At 40.7% G+C, this 24248-nt stretch overlaps 1 protein-coding gene across 1 annotated transcript in view; it reads left to right on the forward strand.

The window, feature by feature from the left end:
• The window catches only part of GALNTL6 (polypeptide N-acetylgalactosaminyltransferase like 6), a 2428129-nt gene that overhangs the window by 507601 nt on the left and 1896280 nt on the right, over positions 1–24248 (forward strand). The window contains exon 2 of the mRNA XM_073606417.1: positions 16529–16637. Within this exon, the coding sequence (XP_073462518.1) occupies positions 16529–16637 (109 nt within the window). The remainder of the gene's footprint in view (positions 1–16528; positions 16638–24248) is intronic.

Genomic DNA, 24248 nt, shown 5'->3' on the forward strand with positions numbered 1-24248 from the left:
GCTACAATGCTAAATTATCAAGTAAGTCAACCACTGGAAATTAGCTAACAAGGCACATTGGATGCCCATCTAACTAGCCCAGGCCCTCATCTAGGGGCATCATCCCTGCATTCCAACCTACCCACATAAACAAATTGAGTGTAATCAACCTAACCACTGATCAGCTATCCCCAGTCTTAATGCCGTGAACACACGGGCGGACTTTTCGACCAGAATGGTCTGACGGAACGAATCCGACCGCAACAATCTGACCACGTGTGGGCTTCATCGGACTTGCAGCTGACTTTTTTGGTTGAAAATCAGTTGGACTTTAGATTTGGAACATGTTTCAAATCTTTCCACCGGAACTCCACCAGACCCAGTTCCTATCGAGAAATCCACTCGTCTGTATGCTAGTCCAACGGACAAAAACCGACGCTAGGACAGCTATTGGCTACTGGCTATGAACTTTCTTATTTTAGTCCGGTCGTACGTCATCATGTACAAATCTGTCAGACTTTGATGTGATCTGTGTAGCCAAGTCTGTTTGTTCGAAAGTCCATTGGAAGTCCGTCAAAAGTCCATGGAAAGACTGTCAGAAAGACCGTCAGACCTTTGATGCCGAAAAGTCTGCCCGTGTGTACATGGCATAAGTCGTAGATACTGTCCAACTAGCACAATTGACAAATATCCAAAAATTATGGATTTATACCTTTTCGGCAGAAAACTTACATACAAGTACATGTTTGACACCGATAGGGTCCGGCTCCAGTCCTAAAATACATAAGACCCGTATGGCACCTCCAGGAAGGCCCATTATATCCGGGATATGATTTATCACAGAGAATGCCAGCAGAATGGTTGACTTCTTTTTAATGCCCCATGTCTCTAGGCTTCCTTCTTATGTTAGCGACACCTTGGATCTGCTCAAACAGGTGGATGGATTGTCTGTGCCCCCCCACACCTTGCTTCATTGTCGGGGTTGTATGCTCTTTACTGAGGGAGCAGGATCAAACACAGTTGGAATTCAATGAGTTTATCTTGAAAATGGTGTATTTTATACTTATACTCACGTAATTGGTTTATGTTCTAAGGTTCCCACTACCTCCAGGTGCAGGGCATGGCCATGGGCACTTGTTGTGCCCAGCCTATGCAAGCCTGTACCTGGGGGGGTGGGAACATGGGATATTTTTTCTAGGGATACAATTAGTACATACCTGATCCATGCTATTTGCTGGTTCAGGTACATAGATTTTTCTAATCTGGACTGAAACGATTGATACGTTGAATGTAATGATGACGCTTTTGAATCAAGACAGCTACAACCTAAAATTCACTATGAATTGGCATTGCATTTTTGGTGAGAGCATGTTTAGAAAAGCGTCATCTTTACGTGACAAAATCACGGCTAGTTATTACACATCTGATAACATGGCCGTGATGCAATCCAAGGGCCTATTTACCTGTGGCAAGTGTTTTTATTATTCATGGGTCCTGGCTGGAATATGCTTTTGATGCAATGGGAAAATATGCACCCCATGGTACCACGCTGATTGTGGAACACAGGGGGTCATATATTTAATGCTTTGTGATTGTGGGGCATACTACATAGGAAAAAACTATCCACCAATTTAGACAGAGTTTCTATGACCATATTTACTATTCACAAAATGCTAAGATGATTACCCCTGTCACTCGCCATCTGAGCCTATATCATAAATTTAACACTTCCCATGTGCGGTTTATAATTTTGAATGTAATTAAAAGAGACCCATGTGGTGGGAATTGGGATTAAAAAAATCTTACAACAGAAAACTCTTTGGATCGAGCATTTAAATGCTACGCAAGCCCCAGACACGAATGAGGTGCTATCCTTTAAGCCTTTTCCATAGGCTAACCCTTTGGGGTAAAATACTAATCTGTCAACCAGCTTGGAATGACATTCATGTCTCTAAGTTAAATACTTTGAGGTCCCCATTAATCATGCAATAATTCACATAACAGGGAAAAATAGGAAGAACCTATAAGTAGTTCAAAAGGTGTGAAGAGGGAATAGCGCAGCCAGTGATTTCTCCTGAAAAAACTTTATTGATCAGTATATAGAAAAAAAGATAGACAAATTGTAATCACAGTTAATAGGCAATAGACAATAATTAAAAGTCAACAACATTGTCATGCATAAAAGACATACCCGGGTGTACAGCCACATCCAAAATCAAGCACACTGAAATACCACATAAATCTAGGATGCAAGTCCTACGAGTGGTTACCGCTGCTCATGAAGGATCCCGAGAGCTCTAATTGTCTTCTGGGGCCCCTTTATTGTGCATAAACTGGTCTGGGCGCTAATGGTGCTTCTGCCCATTGGCTTGTCCTTGGGGCAGTTGGATTGTCATTGTGCATGCACTGCTGGTTGGCATATGCACAATATGGAAGGGCTGGGTGATGTCACATGCCAGCCCGGTCGGGGTGCATTTAAGGATGGGGGAACAATTGTGGCATTAGGACTTATCCCAAGTACTGTGGCTGCAGCACGTGCAGACTGATCGAAGAGAAGAGTTTTCAATACCCCACACAATACCAGGTATTTAGGCTTGTCACTGACTAGGATGGGCTGAATAGATTTGTGCTAATTTGAAGCATAATTTCTGCTTAATTAATGGAAAGTCTTTTCTACAGTATTGGTTGTTTGGTTATGTCTTTTAGGGCATCTATTTGAGGGGAAGTTGCTTTCCATACGTTTCTCCAATCCTGGGCCTCTTTGGAAATACTTGGACCTAGATACAGTTGCTCCCTTCCCTCAGATCCACCTGCAGAGCCCAAAACATGGTCTAATTTTTTGGGGCACAACTCCCCAAGGTATAATAATGTTGATGATTAGTATCATTATGACTGTGATATTGCATTCATACCATATAATGCAATACTGGTTACCTATATACTTTTTTATAGGAATGATAAGCTTAACACTGCCACGGCCAACGTAATTGGTGGCATGACACACCCTTGGGCCTAGTGGAATCTATTATACCCTGTGTCTTTAAGTGAGTGGCTCATAATAATTCCTGGTAATTGCATTATACACATAGTTGATATATATTACATTAGGCACCTGTCCTCCCCACTGTCTCTCTTAGTTCTAAACTAGGGATGAGCCGAACACCCCCCTGTTCGGTTCGCACTAGAACATGCGAACAGGAAAAAGTTTGTTCGAATACGCGAACACCGTTAAAGTCTATGGGACACGAACATGAATAATCAAAAGTGTTAATTTTAAAGGCTTATATGCAAGTTATTGTCATAAAAAGTGTTTGGGGACCTGGGTCCTGCCCCACGGGACATGGATCAATGCAAAAAAAAACTTTTAAAAACTGATGTTTTTTCAGGAGCAGTGATTTTAATAACGCTTAAAGTCAAACAATAAAAGTGTAATATCCCTTTAAATTTCGTAGCTGGGGGGTGTCTATAGTATGCCTGTAAAGGGGCGCATGTTTTCCGTGTTTAGAACAGTCTGACAGCAAAATGACATTTCAAAGGAAAAAAGCCATTTAAAACTACTCGCGGCTATTGCATTGCTGGTCCCACAATACACATAGAAGTTCATTGATAAAAACGGCATGGGAATTCCCCACAGGGGAACCCCGAACCAAAATTTAAAAAAAAAATGATGTGGGGGTCCCCTAAATTCTATACCAGGCCTTTCAGGTCTGGTATGGATATTAAGGGGAACCCCAGCCAAAATTAAAAAAAAAAATGACATGGGGGCCCCCCTAAATTCCATACCAGACCCTTATCCGAGCACGCAACCTGCAGGAAAAGAGGGGGTATGAGAGAGCGGCCCTCCCCTCCTGAACCGTACCAGGCCACATGCGCTCAACATTGGGAGGGTGCTTTGGGGTAGGCCCCCAAAACACCTTGTCCCAATGTTGATGAGGACAAGGGCTTCATCCCCACAACCCTGGCCGGTGGTTGTGGGGGTCTACGGGCGGGGGGCTTATCGGAATCTGGAAGCCCCCTTTAACAAGGGGACCCCCAAATCCCCGCCCCCCCTGTGTGAAATGGTAAGGGGGTACAAAAGTACCCCTACCATTTCACTAAAAAACTGTTAAAGATGTTAAAAATGACAAGAGACAGTTTTTGACAATTCCTTTATTTAAATGCTTCTTCTTTCTTCTTTCTTCTATCTTTCTTCATCTTCTTCTTGTGGTTCTTCTGGCTCTTCTGGTTCTTCCTCCGGCGTTTTCGTCCAGCATCTCCTCCGCAGCGTCTTCTATCTTCTTCTCCTCGGGCCGCTCCGCACCCATGGCATGGGGGGAGGCTACCGCTCTTCTCTTCATCTTCTTCTCTTCTTCATCTTCTTCTTTTCTTCTCTTCTTCTCTTCTTCATCTTCTTCTTCATCTTCTTCTCTGCTTCATCTTCTTCTCTTCTTCATTTTCTTCTCCGGGTCGCTCTGCATCCATGCTGACATGGAGGGAGGCTCCCGCTGTGTGACGGCGTCTCCTCGTCTGACGGTTCTTAAATAACGGGGGCCGGGCCACCTGGTGACCCTGCCCCCCTCTGGCGCACGGTGACTTGACGGGACTTCCCTGTGACGTCACGGGGAATGCCACAGGGAAGTCCCGTCATGTCCCGTGCGTCAGAGGGGAGCGGGGTCACCGGGTGGCCCCGCCCCCGTTATTTAAGAACTGTCAGAAGAGGAGACGCCGTCACACAGCGGGAGCCTCCCTCCATGCCAGCATGGATGCGGAGCGGCCCGGAGAAGAAGATGAAGAAGAGAAGAAGAGAAGAAAAGAAGAAGAGGAAGACGAAGAAGAGAAGAAGATGAAGAGAAGAGCGGGAGCCTCCCCCCATGCCATGGGTGCAGAGTGGCCCGAGGAGAAGAAGATAGAAGATGCCGCGGAGGAGATGCTGGACGAGAACGCCGGAGGAAGAACCAGAAGAGCCAGAAGAATAAGAAGATGAAGGAAGATAGAAGAAAGAAGAAGCATTTAAATAAAGGAATTGTCAAAAACTGTCTTTTGTCATTTTTAACATTTTTGACAGTTTTTTAGTGAAATGGTAGGGGTAATTTTGTACCCCCTTAACATTTCACACAGGGGGGGTCGGGATCTGGGGGTCCCCTTGTTAAAGGGGGCTTCCAGATTCCGATAAGCCCCCCGCCCGCAGACCCCCACAACCACCGGCCAGGGTTGTGGGGATGAGGCCCATTTTTAAAACTTTTGTTTGCATTGATCCATGTCCCCTGGGGCAGGACCCAGGTCCCCAAACACTTTTTATGACAATAACTTGCATATAAGTCTTTAAAATTAGCACTTTTGATTTCTCTCATAGACTTTTAAAGGGTGTTCAGCGGCATTCGAATTTGCCGCGAACACCCCAAATTGTTCGCTGTTCGGCGAACTTGCGAACAGCCAATGTTTGAGTCGAACATGAGTTCGACTCGAACTCGAAGCTCATCCCTATTCTAAACTGTGCCACCACACCCACCCTGGGAATGGGCTGCTGCTGGCCTGCGTGGTCTCTGCTTGACTTTGATTGTTTCTACAATTATATGTTTGTACCTAGTAAGTAAATAGGCAACACTTTATTACCCTATCATTAAGAATTCATTCTATGATTGCAATTATATTAAATGTATGCACATTTCTTTTGTATAGACACACTACAAGCTCCTGAGGAAGAGACTATAAGGTCGCAAAACATGTTGAGCAATAATTTCGAGCAAAAAATTCTAATAGGATGGAACCTCCATAGCTCGAGGAGTTTACAGGCATGGCCTAGTCCATCATATAGCTCCTATGCATGTTTATTCCGGGGGGGGGGTACACCTTGTGTTTACCACTAAAGTGAATTGTTTTTACTACAAATTTTGTAACAAGTTGGCCATTATAGCTTTTATGGGTATTGTGAATAAAGATCTGTATATCTTAATCTTATTGTTGCGTCTGTGCCCAAAAAGTCCATATATATTTTTTATTGCTTTTTCTGTATTTCAAAATGTTGGGACATGGCACTGGATATCGTTTGAATACTCACAGCACCACCCTGTGACTATAACCATTGAATGTAATAAACTATCAAGTAGGTTTTCCCCTATCAGACTGTAAATTGTGTACTGAGCTGAGTGAATCACAGTCACTATTTTAACATAATTACATATTCTTAAACAGATAAAACAGCTGAAATATAGGTATTTCAACGGTATATTTAGGAATTTCCCTCTAGTTCCGTTTTGTATAAGAAACTGTAGAAGAAGTCATTTCTATCCAGATGTACAACTTGTCCCTAATATTGTGTTTCTTTATACCATTTTTAAAATACTTTACAAATTTGGAAAAACAGCAATAGCAATTTATATATATATATATATATATATATATATATATATATATATATATATATATATATATATATATATATATATATAGTTGTTTTTATATGCAGCAAAATAGTTTGTAAAGTGGTTTTGAAATTTGTGTTTTAAAATGTATTTTTAAGGGAAAATATAGTAATTCTGTATGTATCTTTTATATGTACAGTATTTATTATGGAAAGAACTATTTTTTTTTTTTTTAACCATTTATCACTGACAGGGGTGCATACAATGATCAACTTTTATTTATTCATGAAAAACATTGTTTTATCACGGTTACGTGATAGTTTACGTTTTTGGGATTTTATTTGAGATGTGCAAAGAGAGAGATCACACAAACACTTGTAGGTATAACATTTAATTAAGTAATGACATATACAGATAACACTTGCAATAAAATTAGAAAATGTAACAGGAATACTTGTATCTTGGCATAGATGATCAAAACCAGGCACATGCATTTCATCAGCTCTGGCATGGAACAATTATTACAAGTTTTGACAGTGGTATATACAGGAGTAGTTGGTAGTATTTGTCCAGTCGTAAGCAACATTACCTTCTAAGGATGACAACACATTTCTGGCATTCCTTTAGTATGAAGTCAGCTAAAGTAGCCATCCTTATATGTCCTTATATGGCCCCCTTAACCAGGTTTGAACTTATTCTTAGATATTGTAAGCCAATATTAAAAAAGAAATTTCCCCATGCAAACCTTTATCCCAAGAGAAAAAAAAAACTTTTGCTACAACTGCTTGTGTAACTGTAGTGTGAACTGGAGTTTGTTAGTGTATTTAAATCTGCTAGTACATCTAATACTAACTCCCCCCCAGACTGACAATGCTGTTGTGTTCTGTGCCCATTGTGCTTCTTCATCCAGAGTGGGGGCACTGTAATACAGGAGGTGTTACTGACCAGATCACCAGGTGAAAACAGAGAAAGAAACCTAAAAAAAGAAAATGAATGCAACCTCCCCATCTAATAATTGGTAATCTGCAACATATTAAATTTTTGGTTTCATTTTTAATACCGTTTTAATTTAATCTTAAGTCTCTTTTCTTTTTTAACCACCTGTCTACTGCTGTGCATTTTTAAACAGCTATAGGGCGGGTGGGGTGTTCTGGGGCATCATTTTTAAACTCTGTTTACCACCCATGTGCTTGCTTGATGTACACACAACAGTTATGATAGTGCTTTCATTAGAAAGTACAGATAATAGGCACAATGCACAGATCATAGTGGCTCTGTGCCTTGTGATTGTTGTGATAGAAAATCACAGCAATCGCATATGTACATAGTAATGGATTTTTTTGTTTCAAAGATTTTATTGAAGATCATAAAGTCTTTACAGCAGTTGTGTTACAGTAAACAGTAAACATTAAACATGGGATTGTTAAAGTAAACAATTTTTTCCTTTAAGAGAATTCCCAGCCGTGCTTAAGGAAAATAAACTTATTTACCTAGGTAATAGGGGGGTGTGTACCCCACAAGTATCCTTAGATAGGTCAAAGCTGCCCTAAAACTGAGATTCCATTGGAAGTATGCTCTACGTTCCGTGATAAATTTTGTGTGTAGTAGAAAGTTGATTTGCAATTTATGGAAGAGCTCTATCAGCGGGGTGATGTATTTATCATTTAATGTGTAAGGGGCCGATCAATATTCGTGTTTGGTAAGATCATTTGTCTCTGGGTAGTATTTCATAAGTTGGGTAGTTAATTGGTATATGACGTGGGCATCCCATTTACTTGTCAGGATGTCAACAAATCGGGCATGGGAAAAGGAGAGGGTGAAGAAGAAAGAATAGAAGGTAGGAAAGAAGGTAAGGGGGTAGGAAGGGATTGGGGGTGGACCGGGAGGATGGGGAAGGCAAACGTATTGCGATTTGCGTTGCAGGAAGTAGTTTACCTTGTTGGAGGAAGTGGTGGACCCTGATTTGTCCCTGTGGTAGATTATCAGCAAGAAATTGGTGGTGCATACCCGGTGGGAAGTCCGGGTTCAGCTTAATAGGAGTCAATGGACTGGGGGTGGAGGAGATCGGGGTAGTCTTACATATCGCATGAAAACAGCGGAAGGTGAGGCCAATCGTCGGATGGGCTTGAGTGTCTTGTGGAATATGCTTGGGGAAAATCCAAGGGAGAGAGTTCAGGTCTAATTTCGTGAAGGAAGCTTCTAGGGAGACCCAATCTTTTTGTTGGGTATGGATGTTCCAGTCCACTAACCTGGTTAGATGGGTGGCTGCATAGTAATTGAGGATGTTCGGAAGGCCTATTCCTCCCAGATTTTTCGGGCGAGAGAGTATGGTGTGACTAACTCTATGTCTATTTTTGCCCCATAAGAAGTTGGAGCTGATCTGCCTGTATGTTTTGAAGAACAGGGGGGGGATCTGTATAGTATTCGGGGAAGTGCATTCATCTTCAGGATAGCTGCTCTGCCGAACCATGAAAATGTTGGCTTGTTCCATGTTTCAAGATCAGAGGATAGCCTGTTTAGTAGGGGAAGAAAATTTTTGGCATATAAGTCGGAGAGTATGGTTGGAATCTGAATACCTAAGTATGATATTGAGTCTTGTTTCCATTGGAACGGGAAGTTATGTTTGCATTGGTTTACTAGATTCTGGGTTAGGGATATGTTAAGTGCAAAAGATTTGGAGAAATTGATCTTCAGATTAGATAGGGTTTGGAAGAGCTTAAATTCGGCTAGTAATATTGGTAAAGTGGTTTGCGGATGGGGAAGGCGTTCGACAGAGTACCATTGACCCTCACTTTAGCAGAGGGATTGATGTATAGCGACATAATCAGTCCAATCAATTGGGGACCAAGTCCTATGGCTTGTAAGACTGCTGACATGTAATCCCAAGATACTCTGTCGAACGCCTTCTCGGCATCAAGTGACAGGAAAAAGCCTTTTTGCTTGGTATGGGTGATCAGATAGTGCAGGTTAATCGCTTTGCTCGTGCTGTCCCTGGCTTCATGGCCAGGGATAAAACCTACTTGGTCATGGGATATGAGTGAGGGCAGGAGGGTTAGTAGTCTGTTGGCTAATATTTTTGAAAATATTTTTATGTCTACATTTAACAATGAAATGGGTCTGTAATTGCTTGTGAGGGAGGGATCTTTTCCTTCTTTGGGGATGACTGTTATATGAGCTTCTAGCATTCCGCCTGTAAGGGGATTTGTGGGAGAAAGAGAGTTGAAGGTCCTAAGGAAAGGATTTTGGAGGGTGTCGGAAAATGTCTTGTAATAAACCACTGGGAGGCCATCTGGGCCTGGGCTTTTGCCAGGTTTGAGTTGACTGATTGCCTGTGCCCATTCCGTGTGTGAGATTGGTGCGTCAAGAGTTGCCGCTACCTCCGGAGCTATTTTCTGGGGGGCATATTGATCTAGAAATGATTTGATGTTTTGGCCTCTCAGTGAAGCTGGTGTGGAGGTGGGTTCGGATACGCGTAAATCATAGAGGGAGGAATAATATTTTGTGAATTCCTGTGCTATGTCGTCATTATGTGTAAGGGTTTTACCGGTATTGGATTGTATTTGGTGGATCGTATTATTGGCTTTTTGTTTGCGTAGGGCTCGTGCAAGGAGTCGACCGCTCTTTTTACCAAATTCGTAGAATAATTTGTGCGAGAGAATGAATTTTTTCCTGAGAGTGAGGTGTAGTTCTTATTTGATAAGTGTGCGGATCTCCGTGAGTTCCGTAAGAGTTTGTTGTGCTAGAGATTGTTTATGCGAAGTCTCGAGTTTCTTCAGTTTCGTGAATAGGTTGGATAGATTAGCTTTCTTGGCTTTTTTAATAGAAGCTGAGAGGGAGATCAGTTTCCCCCTTATGACACATTTGTGCACCTCCCATTGTGTCAGGGGGGTTGTATCCGGGGTGTTGTTTTCTAAGAAATAATTTTTTAGGCATAAACGAATTTCTTCTACCTGGAGTTCGTCCGTTAGAAGTGTGTGGTCTAGTTTCCAAATGTAAGATCTGCGGGGGGTGTCTGGAAAAGTGAGCGATATAGAGATAGGATGATGGTCTGAGAGTTGCATGGGGTCTATGGTCGCTGTTGTTAGTGTCGGAAGGTCCTGTTGTGAAAGAAACAAATAGTCAATGTGAGAATATTTATTGTGTGGGGCAGAGAAGAAGGTGTACTCTTTGTCTTTTGGGTAGAGGGTACGCCAAGCGTCATGTAATGATGATTCCTGCAGGCAGTTTTTGATCTGCTTTAGGGCTCTGTACGGTAGATGGGATTTTCCTGTAGAAGTGTCTACTAACGGGTCCAAGGGGACATTAAAATCTCCCCCTAAGATCAAAAGGCCTTCTTAGAAGGATGTCAATTCCCTTGTCACTGTACGGAAGAAGGGGACTTGGGAAGTGTTAGGGCTGTAGATGTTTGCTAGGGTAATTTGCCTTTGTTTGTAAGTGCCTTTAAGGAAGATTAACCTACCCTGTTCGTCTGATAAGGTGTCCGTTATTTGCAGGGGAACTTTTTTGGAAGGAAATATAGAGACCCCTTTCGTCTTTGAATTTGGTGAAGTAGCATGATAGCAATGGGGGAAGAAATGGTTCATCAGTTTAGGGATATTTGTGCTACTGAAGTGAGTCTCCTGTATATAGATCACGTCTGCCTTCACACTACGCATGTACGCAAGCAACTGCGATCGTTTTTCAGGGATGTTAAAACCTTTCGCGTTGAGAGAAATTACTTTCAGCGAAGTAGGTGTGGGTAATGCCTGGCGAGAGGCCATTGTTGTCTATATAGAGCGTGAGTACCAGGATATGTGGTTTTCCAAAGAGAAGTCAGAGATTGGGAGGTAGTTGGTAAGGGGGTGGGGGTGGAAGGGTGATTCGTAGAGGAGGAGAGGTGTGAATGCGAGGTGGAGTGGGGAAGTGGGATAGGGAAGAGGAGGGTGTGTAAGAGGGTGAGGCAAGGGAGAATACAAAGGGGTAACCGGTTGTGTGGGATTGCCTGCAAACCCACTTATCAAGTTTGTGGGGTACCGGTATGGATCAGCGGAGTCTACTTGAGTCCGCTGGTTGCGGGAGTGGAAGGTGACGTTCAACAGAAGGTGGAAGTCCTGTGTCCCAAGGAGGTCATAAGAAACTGATAATGGAGTTTCCTGATTAGTAGATCGGGGTTCTGTTATTTATGGTTTAAGAACCTAACTGTGTACCCGACTAACAAATAGTGCCTTTTCTGACTATGGTGTTGAGCTATACATTTGTAGTAAGGAAGTGGGAGATCTGTATATTGTGAAGGGTGTCTTAGGTTATACATTTCTATTTTGCGTTGGTGGAGAAGGTGTTTCTAGAAAAAATTGTCTGTTCTTTATGTGGGTACTATATGGCTGTGTAATGATCTATGAGCCAGCTTGCAACTTGTGTGAAATGTTGCGTAACAAACGGATACCTAAGCCACTACTATAATTCCCATTTGGAAGAATAAAAAAGCATGGAGGGTGTTCTGTGGAACAGTAGTCGTTCTGACCCAGGTTAAACAATAACCAAATCTTGTAGTGATCTAACATAATTAACTTTAGCCTTAATAAGCTGAACCTAGTAACCGGTTAACAAATTATAATCATACCTGTAAAAGTAGAGGTAAGTCCTCTATATTCTTTCTCTGGTGGCGAGGGGGACGTGCTCTGTGGTATTATGGGAGTTTTCTTACCCTGCTTTTTGTCCCCCATGAAATAGGGTAGGGGACAAACATTAAATTCTGAGTGGTAGGAACAGCTTGTTCCAATGGGTAGTGTGTGTGTGTATGCGTGTGTTTTGTGGACGTAATTCGCTTACCTGAGCACATCCCTGTCGGTTTCCAGACAGTCATGAGCATTCCGTTGGTCCTAAGGTTTAAATGATAGAAGTAATAAAAACCATGAAGGGAGGAAGAGTCATGGCAAAAAAAAAAAAAAAACACACACAAAATAAGAAAACAAAATCAACTTCGCCACCCTCTCTCTCCGCTCCACCCCCTATATTTAATAGATAGATTCATGCATAGCATTGAGGCTCTAATAGGCTACAAAATCGGTTGGGCTTGGGTCGCAGAGGATGCGCTCCAATCCCACCCAGGCGTGTTACATCAGGTTACAACAAGTGTGTTGAAACACTGATCCTCAATCCGGCCAATCAGAAGCAGGTGTGAGACCCGTTTTCTGATTGGTCGAAAAGAGAAGTCTCCTGATTGGCCGCCGAGGAGAAGGTAGGAAACGGAAGCCACCGCCGCTGTGATGACCCAGGGAACATGAAGCCAAAGGAGAACATCAGGAGACTGGGAGGCCGCCGAGCAAGGGGAAGATGCCGAGCAGGGGAAGTCGCCGCTGAGCAGGGGAAGCCACAAGTGATGGGATAAATGCTACCGACTGACCGACCCGGGGGATGGCATACTGTTTGCCGCCCCCCCAAATAAATTTTCCACTGCCCGCCACTGACATTAACCCCCTAATACCCAACCTCCCACAGTATGGGACCTTTAAATTAACCCCTTCGCCTCCTAATTAGGTGTGTGACCTGTATATTAATGATGTGTCTAGTGCACCATTACCAAGCTCTCTGTTTTAACCACCTCAATAACAGCATGTTTCTTCATTTCCAAAAAAAATCACCTTGAGGTGTCTACTTTCTAAAAAGGGGTCCATTTTAGGGTGTTTGTATAGTTTGGGCATTTTTATTTGATATGTTTTAAAACAGAAAGTGAGAGAGAACAGTTCTTTTTTTTTCAAAATGTGTTTTCTTTATATAGTAAATTTTTTTAAAAAACAGTGGTTATTAAAAACCACCAATAGAAAGTTGTATCTGTCTCAAAAAAAGATATATTAAATCGATTTTAGTACATTGGTAATTGTCAGTCAAACTATCACTGAGAAAATAGCCTGGTAAGGCAGAGATACTATATATACAGGCTTGTACTCAAGTGGTAAAGTAGAAAAATATCAAATATGACATAAAACATTATTTGTATGTTCAATACAGCCAGCAGGTTGAGTTTTTGATTCTTGTTTTCCAGAATCTACTTACATTTTGTTAAAAATAGCTGTTGGGTTACTGAAACTGATTAGCTCAAGCTGACTTATACTTGCATTTTTACCCCCCTCCATACAGCTGTGTCTGAGGTTTGAATCAGAGATGGGTCGCTGATACCCAATCATGTGCAAACAAGTAACAGTTAAAAGAACTTCTAAGCTAAAATAAATGAAATTAAATTTACCCAAACCATTAGCGTTTCCATTTAATCCATATAATTGATTTTAAATAATTTTTATATAAGTGACCATTCTAAATCCTTCACATAATGGCCGCTACACTGTGCAAATATAAAAATGTATTTTGGATCCACTCTCCTATTCCTAACCTCTTTTTTCTTTCTTTTTTTTGTTTAATAATATTTATTGAATTTTCCGCCATAGTACAAAATAACAAGGATCCCGGAATCCAAGTATGCTGGGTCAATAGCCAAGTCCAAACATATCACTGAAAGTATCTGGTGTAGTAAAGCACATTAGAGTAAAGAAATTAGAAATTATTAAAAACAAAACACAATAATGCAAGACTAACGGAGCCAGAAAATACTATCTATGCTAGTAAATATAAACAAATAATTTCAATGGTGTAAGCAACCATTTTCACTGAATGAGACTGATTTATTCAGTTGTTGTGAGTAGGGATGAGCTTCAACTTCGAGTCGAACTCATGTTCGACTCGACCATCGGCTGTTTGCCAGTTCGCCGAACAGTGAACAATTTGGGGTGTTTGCGGCAAATTCGAAAGCCACGGAACACCCTTTAAAAGTCTATGGGAGAAATCAAAAGTGCTAATTTTAAAGGCTTATATACATGGTATTGTCATAAAAAGTGTTTGGGCACCTGGGTCCTGCCCCAGGGGACATGGATCAATGCAAAAAAAGTTTTAAAAACAGATGTTTTTTCGGGAGCAGTGATTTTAATAATGCTTAAAGCGAAACAATAAAAGTGTAATATTCCTTTAAATTTCGTACCTGGGGGTGTCTATAGTATGCCTGTAAAGGGGTGCATGTTTCCCGTGTTTAGAACAGTCTGACAGCAAAATGATATTTCAAAGAAAAAAAGTCATTTAAAACTACTCGCGGCTATTAATGAATTGCCAGTCCGACAATACACATAAAAGTTCATTGATAAAAACGGCATGGGAATTCCCCACAGGGGAACCCTGAACCAATTTTTTTTTAAACTGACGTGGGGGTCCCCCTAAATTCCATACCAGGCCCTTCAGGTCTATGCTGTTTTTATCAATGAACTTCTATGTGTATTGTCGGACCGGCAATTCATTAATAGCTGCAAGTAGTTTTTAAATGACTTTTTTTCCTTTGAAATTTCATTTTGCTGTCAGACTGTTCTAAACACGGGAAACATGCGCCCCTTTACAGGCATACTATAGACACCCCCCAGGTACGAAATTTAAAGGAATATTACACTTTTATTGTTTCACTTTAAGCACTATTAAAATCATTGCTCCCGAAAAAACAGCCGTTTTTAAAACTTTTTTTTGCATTGATCCATGTCCCCTGGGGCAGGACCCAGGTCCCCAAACACTTTTCATGACAATAACTTGCATATAAGCCTTTAAAATTAGCACTTTTGATTATTCATGTTCGTGTCCCATAGACTTTAACGGTGTTCACGTGTTCGAACAAATTTTTTGCATGTTCGCAAGTTCTGGTGTGAACCGAACAGGGGGGTGTTCGGCTCATCCCTAGTTGTGAGTAGCTGTGATTGGCTAAAGCCAATCACCTGGTACAGATGGGTTGTGATTGGCCCGGTCTGTACCATGTGATCACTGTGACCAATCAACAGCTTGCAACATAATTGTATACAATGGATTGAAATGTGATCTGCTGTGATTGGTCACAGCGATCACATGATACTGGCAGCAGACTGGTATAGTGATCAGTCATTGGTTTTGTCTGCTAGACATAGCCAGTGATTGATCATGCCCCTGCTTGGCCCCGCAGTCATCCAAGCAAGCAACGGCTTCTGAGAGGATGTCATTCCACTCAGAAGGACAAATATCCCATCCGGCCGGGTGGGAAGGTGTTAAAGCTGATATAAAACAGCTAAATACACAGATGATAAGTCTGGGCTTAAGGCAGGCTATAAATAGTGCAGATTTATTTCCTGCAACCACGGGTTGCAGGAGAGAAATTTGCATGATTCCCCCATCAACACAGGCAATGCTGACAGGGGAATGCCTCTTGCCGAGACATTATCTTCTCCCGGCAGTGGAAGCTGTCCCCACTGGGAGAGAACAGTAATTTTTGCTAGTGGCTATAGCAGCCACCAACGATAATCGCAAGTAAATCCACCTGGCTGGCTGTACCCAAGTTGATCCATCAACTTGGTACATTCAGCCTGCCCATACATGGTTCAAATATGGAGCAGTTCCTGCTGAACTGGCCAGGATTCAGACTGTCTATGACTGGCCTTACACATCTCTACTGTGATCTTTATAATCTCTATAATCTGTCTGGCAGGGCAGGTAACCTGAACCTTTTCTGCTGCAGATAAGCAACACTTGCAGGTGTTTTGCTACTCCCAGCCTGCGACTACACAGAAAAAGCAGCACAATAATGAGCTAATCTCTGTCATTCTGCTTTCTCCTCCTATCTGCTTGCCCCTTGTTAGCACATGAGCACTGCAGCACAGCTTATTGGTTCCTTGTGTTGTTTTTCATGCCACCTTGTCCAAGTTTTGTGATACAAGGGATGGTAAAAGGGTGATAGCAAGTCAAATTGTGGGTTTTACATGGCTTGTATTTAAAAGAAATAATTTAATGAAGTAAAAACAAATACAGAGTTGCATTAAATTGCATATTTTGTATCTGCACAGAGTTAACCTTTAACAAAATATTTATTGTTAAATAGCTTTATTTGATTTAGTTTTCAAGTTATAAAAAAATATAAATTTTTACTGTTTTTATGTGATATTGTGAAATGCTTTCAACTATTTTTTTATACTTGCAAATGTTTTATGAAAGAAAAGCGTCAAAATTTAATATACATAATATCCTATGAAGAGAAACCACCTGCACGGACTTCATGTGTAAAAGTATTACTTTCTAGAGATCATCCCAGTTCTCATGCATGCTAAACATAACACTTGCACATTTGTATACTTACCTTTAACACATTTAACAAGTTGTCCTGTTCTTTCCTTCTGCAGGGTTTTTCTATAGGACTTAATGATGCTCAGCTCTACACATGGACAGATGGCCTCAGAAGGAAAGACTGGCATGACTATGACAACATTCAGAAGGATGCACTGCGCTCAGGTAATAAAATGTCTAAGTGGAAAAATTTATGTTGGAATAATGATTAAATATTAATCTTAGCTGCAAAATAATGTTCTTGGTAAATATGCTTCATGACTATAGGGTTGAGCTTAATTCACATAATGAATGATGGCATTTAGAAAAAATAAGAAAAAAACACAGAGATAATAAAACATTAAGAAGTAAAGGCAATAAAATTAAAAAAGAACTATTGAGCAGTTTAGAAAAATGGTGAAGAGAAAGTACTTTAAATTTAAAATTCACATACAGTAAAAAAGTAGGCTTCGTCCTTGGTAGGGAAGCCAATGACAATATTATCAAAGCCTTAAACTTACACCATTGGCTGACCTCCTCCAAATACCACAGGTTCTTTTTATCTTTGGATGCAGAGAAGGCAATCAACAGAATGGGCTGGGACTATATGGCAGTGATGTTGAGAGCCATAAGACTATGGGAACACATGCTCATCTACATTATGTTGTTATACTCTAATCAACTGTGAAAGTTTGAGTCAATGGCCACCTATTGACCGCCTTCTCTATCCAAAATAGAACCAATAAGGGCAGCCCCCTTACAACGATACTTTTTGTACTGACATTCGAGCCATTTCTTTGCCGTTTTAGGGCTAATGTAGGTATTAAGGGCCTGCCAGTCTCTGGTTGTACCTTCAAGCTTGCCGCATTTGCAGATGACATACTTCTCTTCTTCAGGGAGTCCCATATTACACTCCTGTACCTACTAGGGGACTTCACCCTCTTCAAAATGTTGTCAAACCTAAAGATTAAGTATTTCGAAATTTTACATGTTAAACATTACTCTGCCTTTGGAAACAGTCACATATTGCCAATCCAATTTCCTGTTTATCTGGAAGATATACACCACAATATACCTTGGCATCCAGCTTCTAGCTTGGCTCTCCGTACTATACTCCAGAAACTATTTACAACCCTTGCAAGATATTCAAATTGATCTCCAAAATTGGGATAAACCTCTTTTTTATGGTTTTGGCCATTATAAAGATGAATGTCTTGCAGACACTACCTACTTGCCTCCAGCCTTCCGCTCCACATACAAAAATTATTGCACTAACTTCTTATGGTACAATAAGACCCCAAGGATAAGTTTTGACCTGCTGGCCCTACCAAAGCTGAAGGGAGGTATAAAGGAATAGGTCTCCCCAACCATTTATTATCAATCAACTGTGTTTACTCTTTTTAAATCATAATCACAACAGAAACTACCCAAATGACCCTGATAAAAAGTTTACACACCCTGGTGATTTTGGCCTGATAACATGCACACAAGTTGACACAAAGGGATTTGAATGACTATTAAAGGTGACTATCCTCACCTGTGATCTGTTTGCTTGTAATTAGTGGGTGTGTATAAAAGGGTAATGAGTTTCTAAACTCCTGACAGACCCTTGCATCTTTCATCCAGTGCTGTACTGACGTTTCTGGATTCTGAGTCATTGGGAAAGCAAAAGAATTCTCAAAGGTTCTGTGGAAAAGGTAGTTGAACTGTATAAAACAGGAAAGGGATATAAAAAGATATCCAAGGAATTGAGAATGCCAATCAGCACTGTTCAAACTCTAATCAAGAAGTGGAAAACGAGGGGTTCTGTTGAGACCAAACCATGGTCAGGTAGACCAACTAAAATTGTATCCACAATTGCCAGGAAAATTGTTTGGGATGCAAAGAAAAACCCACAAATATCTTCAGGTGAAATACAAGACTCTCTGAAAACATGTAGTGTGGCTGTTTCAAGATGCACAATAAGGAGGCACTTGAAGAAAGATGGGCTACATGGTCGAGTCGCCAGAAGAAAGCCATTATTATGCAAATGCCACAAAGTATCCTGCTTACAATATGCCAAACAGCACAGAGACAAGCCTCAAAACTTCTGGCACAAAGTCATTTGGAGTGATGAGACCAAAATTGAGCTTTTTGGCCACAACCATAAACACTGCAAGTCAGCAAGACAAGGCCTATGATGAAAGTGCCACCATTTCTACTATGAAACACGGAGGTGGATCACTGATGTTTTGGGGATGTGTGAGCTACAAAGGCACAGAAAATTTGGTCAAAAATGATGGCAAGATGAATGCAGTATATTATCAAAAAATACTGGAGGAACATTTGCATTCATCAGCAAGGAAGCTGTGCATGGGACATACTTGGACATTCCAACATGACAATGATACAAAACACAAGGCCAACTCGACCTGTCATTGGCTACAGCAGAATAAAATTAAGGTTCTGGAGTGGCCATCTCAGTCTCCTGACCTCAATATCATTGAGACACTCAAGAATCTCAAACATGCAGTTCATGCAAGGCAGCCCAAGAATTTACAGGAACTGGAGGCTTTTTGCCAAGAGGAATGGGCAGCTTTACCATCTGAGAAGATAAAGAGCCTCATCCACAAATACCACAAAAGACTTCAAGCTGTCATTGATGTTAAATGAGACAATACACGGTATTCAGAAACTCATTGCCATTTTATACACACACACTAATTACAAGCAAACAGATCACAGGTGAGATAGTTACAATTAATAGCCATTCAAACCCTTTTGTGTCAACTTGTGCATGTGCATGTTATTAGGCCCAAATCACCAGGTAAACTTTTGATCAGGGTCATTTGGGTAAACACAGTTGATTAATAATAAATGGCTTCAGCCAAACACTAACCATGAGCGAAAGAAAAGTTTTTTGTGTTATCATTCATATTCTCTGAAAAATGGCCAAGAAATTATAAATTCTGCCAGGGTATGTAAACTTATGCACAACTGTACCTTTCCTTTTATTCTTTTTATTTTCCTTTCTTGACTTTGATGTACAACATGATGTATCTGTTATCTGTTCAATCCTTGAAGATGTATCAGCATGTTTTTGTTCACTATTGCCTTTCTTGTGACTGGAAATGCTGTATTGTTATGCTTGTCTAAACACAATAAAGATTCAAGTGTACTGTTGTCAGATTAGTAAAAGACTCATTCTGATCAGTTGCTATGAGATTCAAATGTTTTTATTTTACATGTTTGCTTTTAGCAACACTGGGTGAACATTTGACAATGTATGTAGTCTTTAGATTGTAATTAAAGTTGTTTGACCAGATCTACATTTTCCTTATTGTGGATATGGTTGGAGTCTATTCATAAAAGTTGACATTGCATGAGAGAAATTATATGACTGGAACAAATTGTTTAGTGCTATGAAGACATTTTCAACGCACACTAATGTATCTAGCTACTGTGTTTTCCTTTCCAGAATTGCAGCTGTGATCAGCTATGTAAATCTTTGGTTCCAAACAAATGTATGCTGATTGTACTTGCCTGGACTTTATTTATAGACTCAGTTTAAAATACTGTATCGAGTTTATATATGGGGTCACAAATGCATTTGCCTATTTAAGATGTCACTAAACTAAAAGTATTTTTTTACATATTTAAAGTGGGTCTTTCAGTAACTTTGCAAGTTTGCATCAAGAAATTCCTATCATGTCACCATATACAGCAACAGTATAATTGTTCAAAAATGTTTCATCATTAAAAATCAGTGCTTGAGATCCAGAAAGTAACTGGCGAAGCTGACAGGAGGAATCATGGATAATGATATTGTCAGTCTGCTGAGGGCAGTATGGAGCATTTCCTCATTCTCCCTCCTCCCAGTGATTTGATTGTAGCACTGTAACTTTGTAGTAGGTCACAAGAAAGGAGGTAGCAGCAGCGGCTGATTTATGTCAGACATATATATACCAGGTGCCAGATTTGCATGACTGTGTTTTTTCCGAACACTTTAGTCCAGGACATAGATGCTGACCTTAATATTCGATAGTTACATAGTTAGTAAGGCTGAATAAAGACACCAGTCTATCCAGTTCAACCTGAGTAAGTGTGGGTGCGTGTCTACATTTGTCCCTATCCCTGTACATTGTGTCTCATTAAGATGCTCCTCTATTATATATTATTTATTTAAGGTACACATATAGCGCCGTCAATTTATGCTGCACTCCACACATACATCGCACACTCACATCAGTCCCTACCCTCAAGGAGCCCACAATCCAAGGTCCCCAACTCACATTCATATACAAGGGCCAATTTTGGACAGAAGCCAATTAACCTACCAGCATGTCTTTGGAGTTTTTACCTGAACAAAGATGGCTTCATCAATCAGGAAAGAAAAACAGATGTAGGCATTGTCAGGGGCAGCACTATGATCTTTCTGAGAAGTAAATAATATCTGTACATTTTACACTTACATATTGCTTGGAATATATGCAGTTAATATAAAGAATATATTTATATCTTATAATTATAAGCAATCATTATAAGCAAAACTAAAGTAAACTAAACTAAACTAAACTAAACTAAAATAAAATAAAATAAAATAATAAAAAGATGAGTCCACTGCTAATGCTATCCAGAGTAAGTTAGTTTAAACTTTAAGTTCACCTTTTCACAAAAAAGTTGATGGTGAACTAACAACTTGCACTTTCCCCACCCCCCTGGTCCCTGCTGCATTTACCTTTGTGGGTAATTAGCTGTCACTGCCCATGCAGCCAGTGCAGTGGTCCAGGGATTGGAAAGCTCTGCTGTTCTTACCAATTTTTCTGAAGAACTTCTGTGAAGGATTAGAGTGATTCTCATTAGTCACGCGCTCATCCTGATCTATCATCCTTGAAGCCCTAATGACAGTCATACATGGATTGAAATTTTACAGTTTAGCAGAGACCTGACAAATTTCAATCCATGGGCAGGGAAGTTATACAGAAGTTATTCAAATGTCGATCTACCAATCAAATTCAGTACAATCACCCTTTCAGATTTTTGCTGCTCAATCAGTGCTACCAGCTATAGCTGGTAGCGCTGATCATTGTATTCTCATGGCAGGTAAGTCTCCCTATTGTCAGAATACAATATCTCAGAAGGGAAGATTGACTGAGTCATTTTTTTCATTCAACCTGCTGGTTGATGGACACTCGTGGCTGCCTAAGGAAATCCCAAGACCACTTCACTGATTGTGTGGGCAATGGCAGCAAATCATCCATGAAGGTAACTGCAGTGGGGACTGGAGAAATGGGAAGGGTGTAGGGTGTTCATTTACCTTTTAATTTTGGTGAAAATGGTCAACTAACACTTTACGTCAGAAAGACCATTTTATTTACCATTTAGCCTATGTAATCCACTTCAGCAACACTTCACAGTGGTCCTCACTTGTGATTTGGTTAATCTCTACACAACCGTGCTATAGCTGAATGTCTGCTACAGCACGGTCGCACATTTCCGGGAGGGCGTCTATTGACATCCTTCAGTGGTTGCACTTCTCGTGTGCCCCCTGCGGCACGTATCAGCAAGGATCTGTGATTGCTGTGTCCTTTGGACACAGCTGATCACAGATCGGGGTAAAGAGCCAATCACAGCAGCTCTTTACCATGTGACCAGCTGTGTCCAATCACAGCTGATTACAGTGTAAACAGGTTTTGCAGGTTATCAGCATTCCTCTCCTCACGCTGACAATCCACACAGGGAAAATCTACACTGATAATCAGGGCACTGATCATCAGTGCCTTGATGATCAGTGCAGCCCCTACAGTGCCCATCGGTGCTGCCAATGAGTGCCCATCAATGCTGCCTCTCAGTGCCCATCATTGCTGCAAATCAGTGCTGCAAATCAGTGCCCATGCTGCCTCTCAGTGCCCATCAGTGCTGCCTGTCAATGCCTATCAGTGATGCCTATCAGTGTCCCCTATCAGCGCCTGTCAGTGCCGCTTATCAGTGCCCATCAGCGCCACCTATAGGGGCCCACCAGTGCTGCCTATCAGTGCCACCTATCAGTGCCCATCAGTGCTGCCTGTCAGTGCCTATCAGTGTCCATCAGTGCCCATCAGGGCCACATATCAGTGCCCACCAGTGCTGCATATCAGTGCCCATCAGTGCCACTTATCAGTGGATCCTCATCAATTCATCCTTATCAATGCCCATCAGTGCCGTCTCATCAGTACCCATCAGTGCAGCCTATCAGTACTCATCAGTGCAGCCACATCAGTGCAGCCTCATTAGCACACATCAGTGAAGGAGAAAAAAAATTTCAAAATTTTATAACAGAAACTAAGGAAAACTTTTTTTCAAAAATGTTTGGTCTTTTTTCATTTGTTTAGAAAAAAATAAAAACCCAGTGGCATACCACCAAAAGAATGCTCTATCTCTATCAAAAATATGATAAAAATTGTGTTTGAGTATAGCGTGACAGCGATGAAAGCTGAAAATTGGCTTTGGCAGGAAGAGGAAAATGCCCGGTAGGCTACTGCTTAAACCTAAGGCTGAAGGCTCTTCTTTCTGTGCACATTCTTCAGTCTGCTTTATGTATCAACAATCAGAATTCAACATGGCAGGCTTTCAGGGTTTTAATAGTTATGGGTCTTAATAGTACAGATACTTTGATGCACAGGGTATTTATAATTTGGGCGCAAGCATTACAATAAAGAAGGCAACAGGATTTTTCAGATTAGCAACAATAGGGAGTGAGGTAAACAATTGCACTTCAGCTATGTCTGAAGGAAGATGTTATGTGTTGAGCAGAAAGAATGTGTTCCCGGTATACTGTAGTAAAGAAATCACTGCAGGTTACCTTTTTTACAATCTTGCATCATATACAGGAACCCCTGTTGTTACTACTGAGCTTTGCAGACACCAAACACTAAGAAAAGATCTATTCAGTGACAATGCTGTTTAATCACTACAGCAAATATTTAAATAAAATAAGCCAGCTAAACAATAAAGAAAAAACCCCTTTTGCCCACAACACTATCTGTCTATTAAATCTATTAAAAAAAGGGGGAAAACTTTGAACACATAAAAGCAGAAAATAAATTCAAACAACTTGAGCTTCTGGTATTTTTTGTGAATGATCTATATACTAGTATCTCCAAACTCTGAAAGTTGCAAAGTGAACTTTAATAGTCCGAAGGTGAAAACAGCATGAATCTATGAGAACATGAGTCTATGCTTCTTTTGAAGATCGGCATCCCGCTCAGATTCCTTCTTAGACTTCGGTATCATTCTTAACAGATGGTGAATAGATAATAATATGAATCATAATTGAATTCAAAGTTTGAGCTAGCAGTCTTATACTATAATCATTGCTGCCCACTGGGTAGCCACCTTTTGTTACCTGTGAGAAGGTGGAATGTGCTGGGAGTACTTTACAGAGTTACAGCTGAGAATTTTCTCCTGCATTCCAAATTTACTAGTAAGCATATGGAATACATAAAGAATAATAGCATAGTTTTAGCGATGTAACTAGTAAACAGTATGTCTAAGATATACATCCCAACAAAAATGAAAATGAGTCTTTGAAATGCAGAAAAGCAGATATTCTATGTGTTTGATAATGCTGTACATTGTGCATCATGAACAATATGTGCATTCTTAGAAAAGCTTTTCAATGTATATGTTTATTAATGAAAAGCACGTGTGAAAATGTGATCTTAAATCTGAACACCATTGTATTAAATGGGGGGTAGGTTGAATCTTTAAAACCATTTGCAAGGTATTGTCAAAAAGAGCTAGGGGAGCTGGGCAGTGACAGGTACCAATGCACTAAAT

Source organism: Aquarana catesbeiana, linkage group LG01 (assembly GCF_042186555.1).
Source record: "Aquarana catesbeiana isolate 2022-GZ linkage group LG01, ASM4218655v1, whole genome shotgun sequence".
Taxonomy (NCBI): Eukaryota; Metazoa; Chordata; class Amphibia; order Anura; family Ranidae; genus Aquarana; species Aquarana catesbeiana.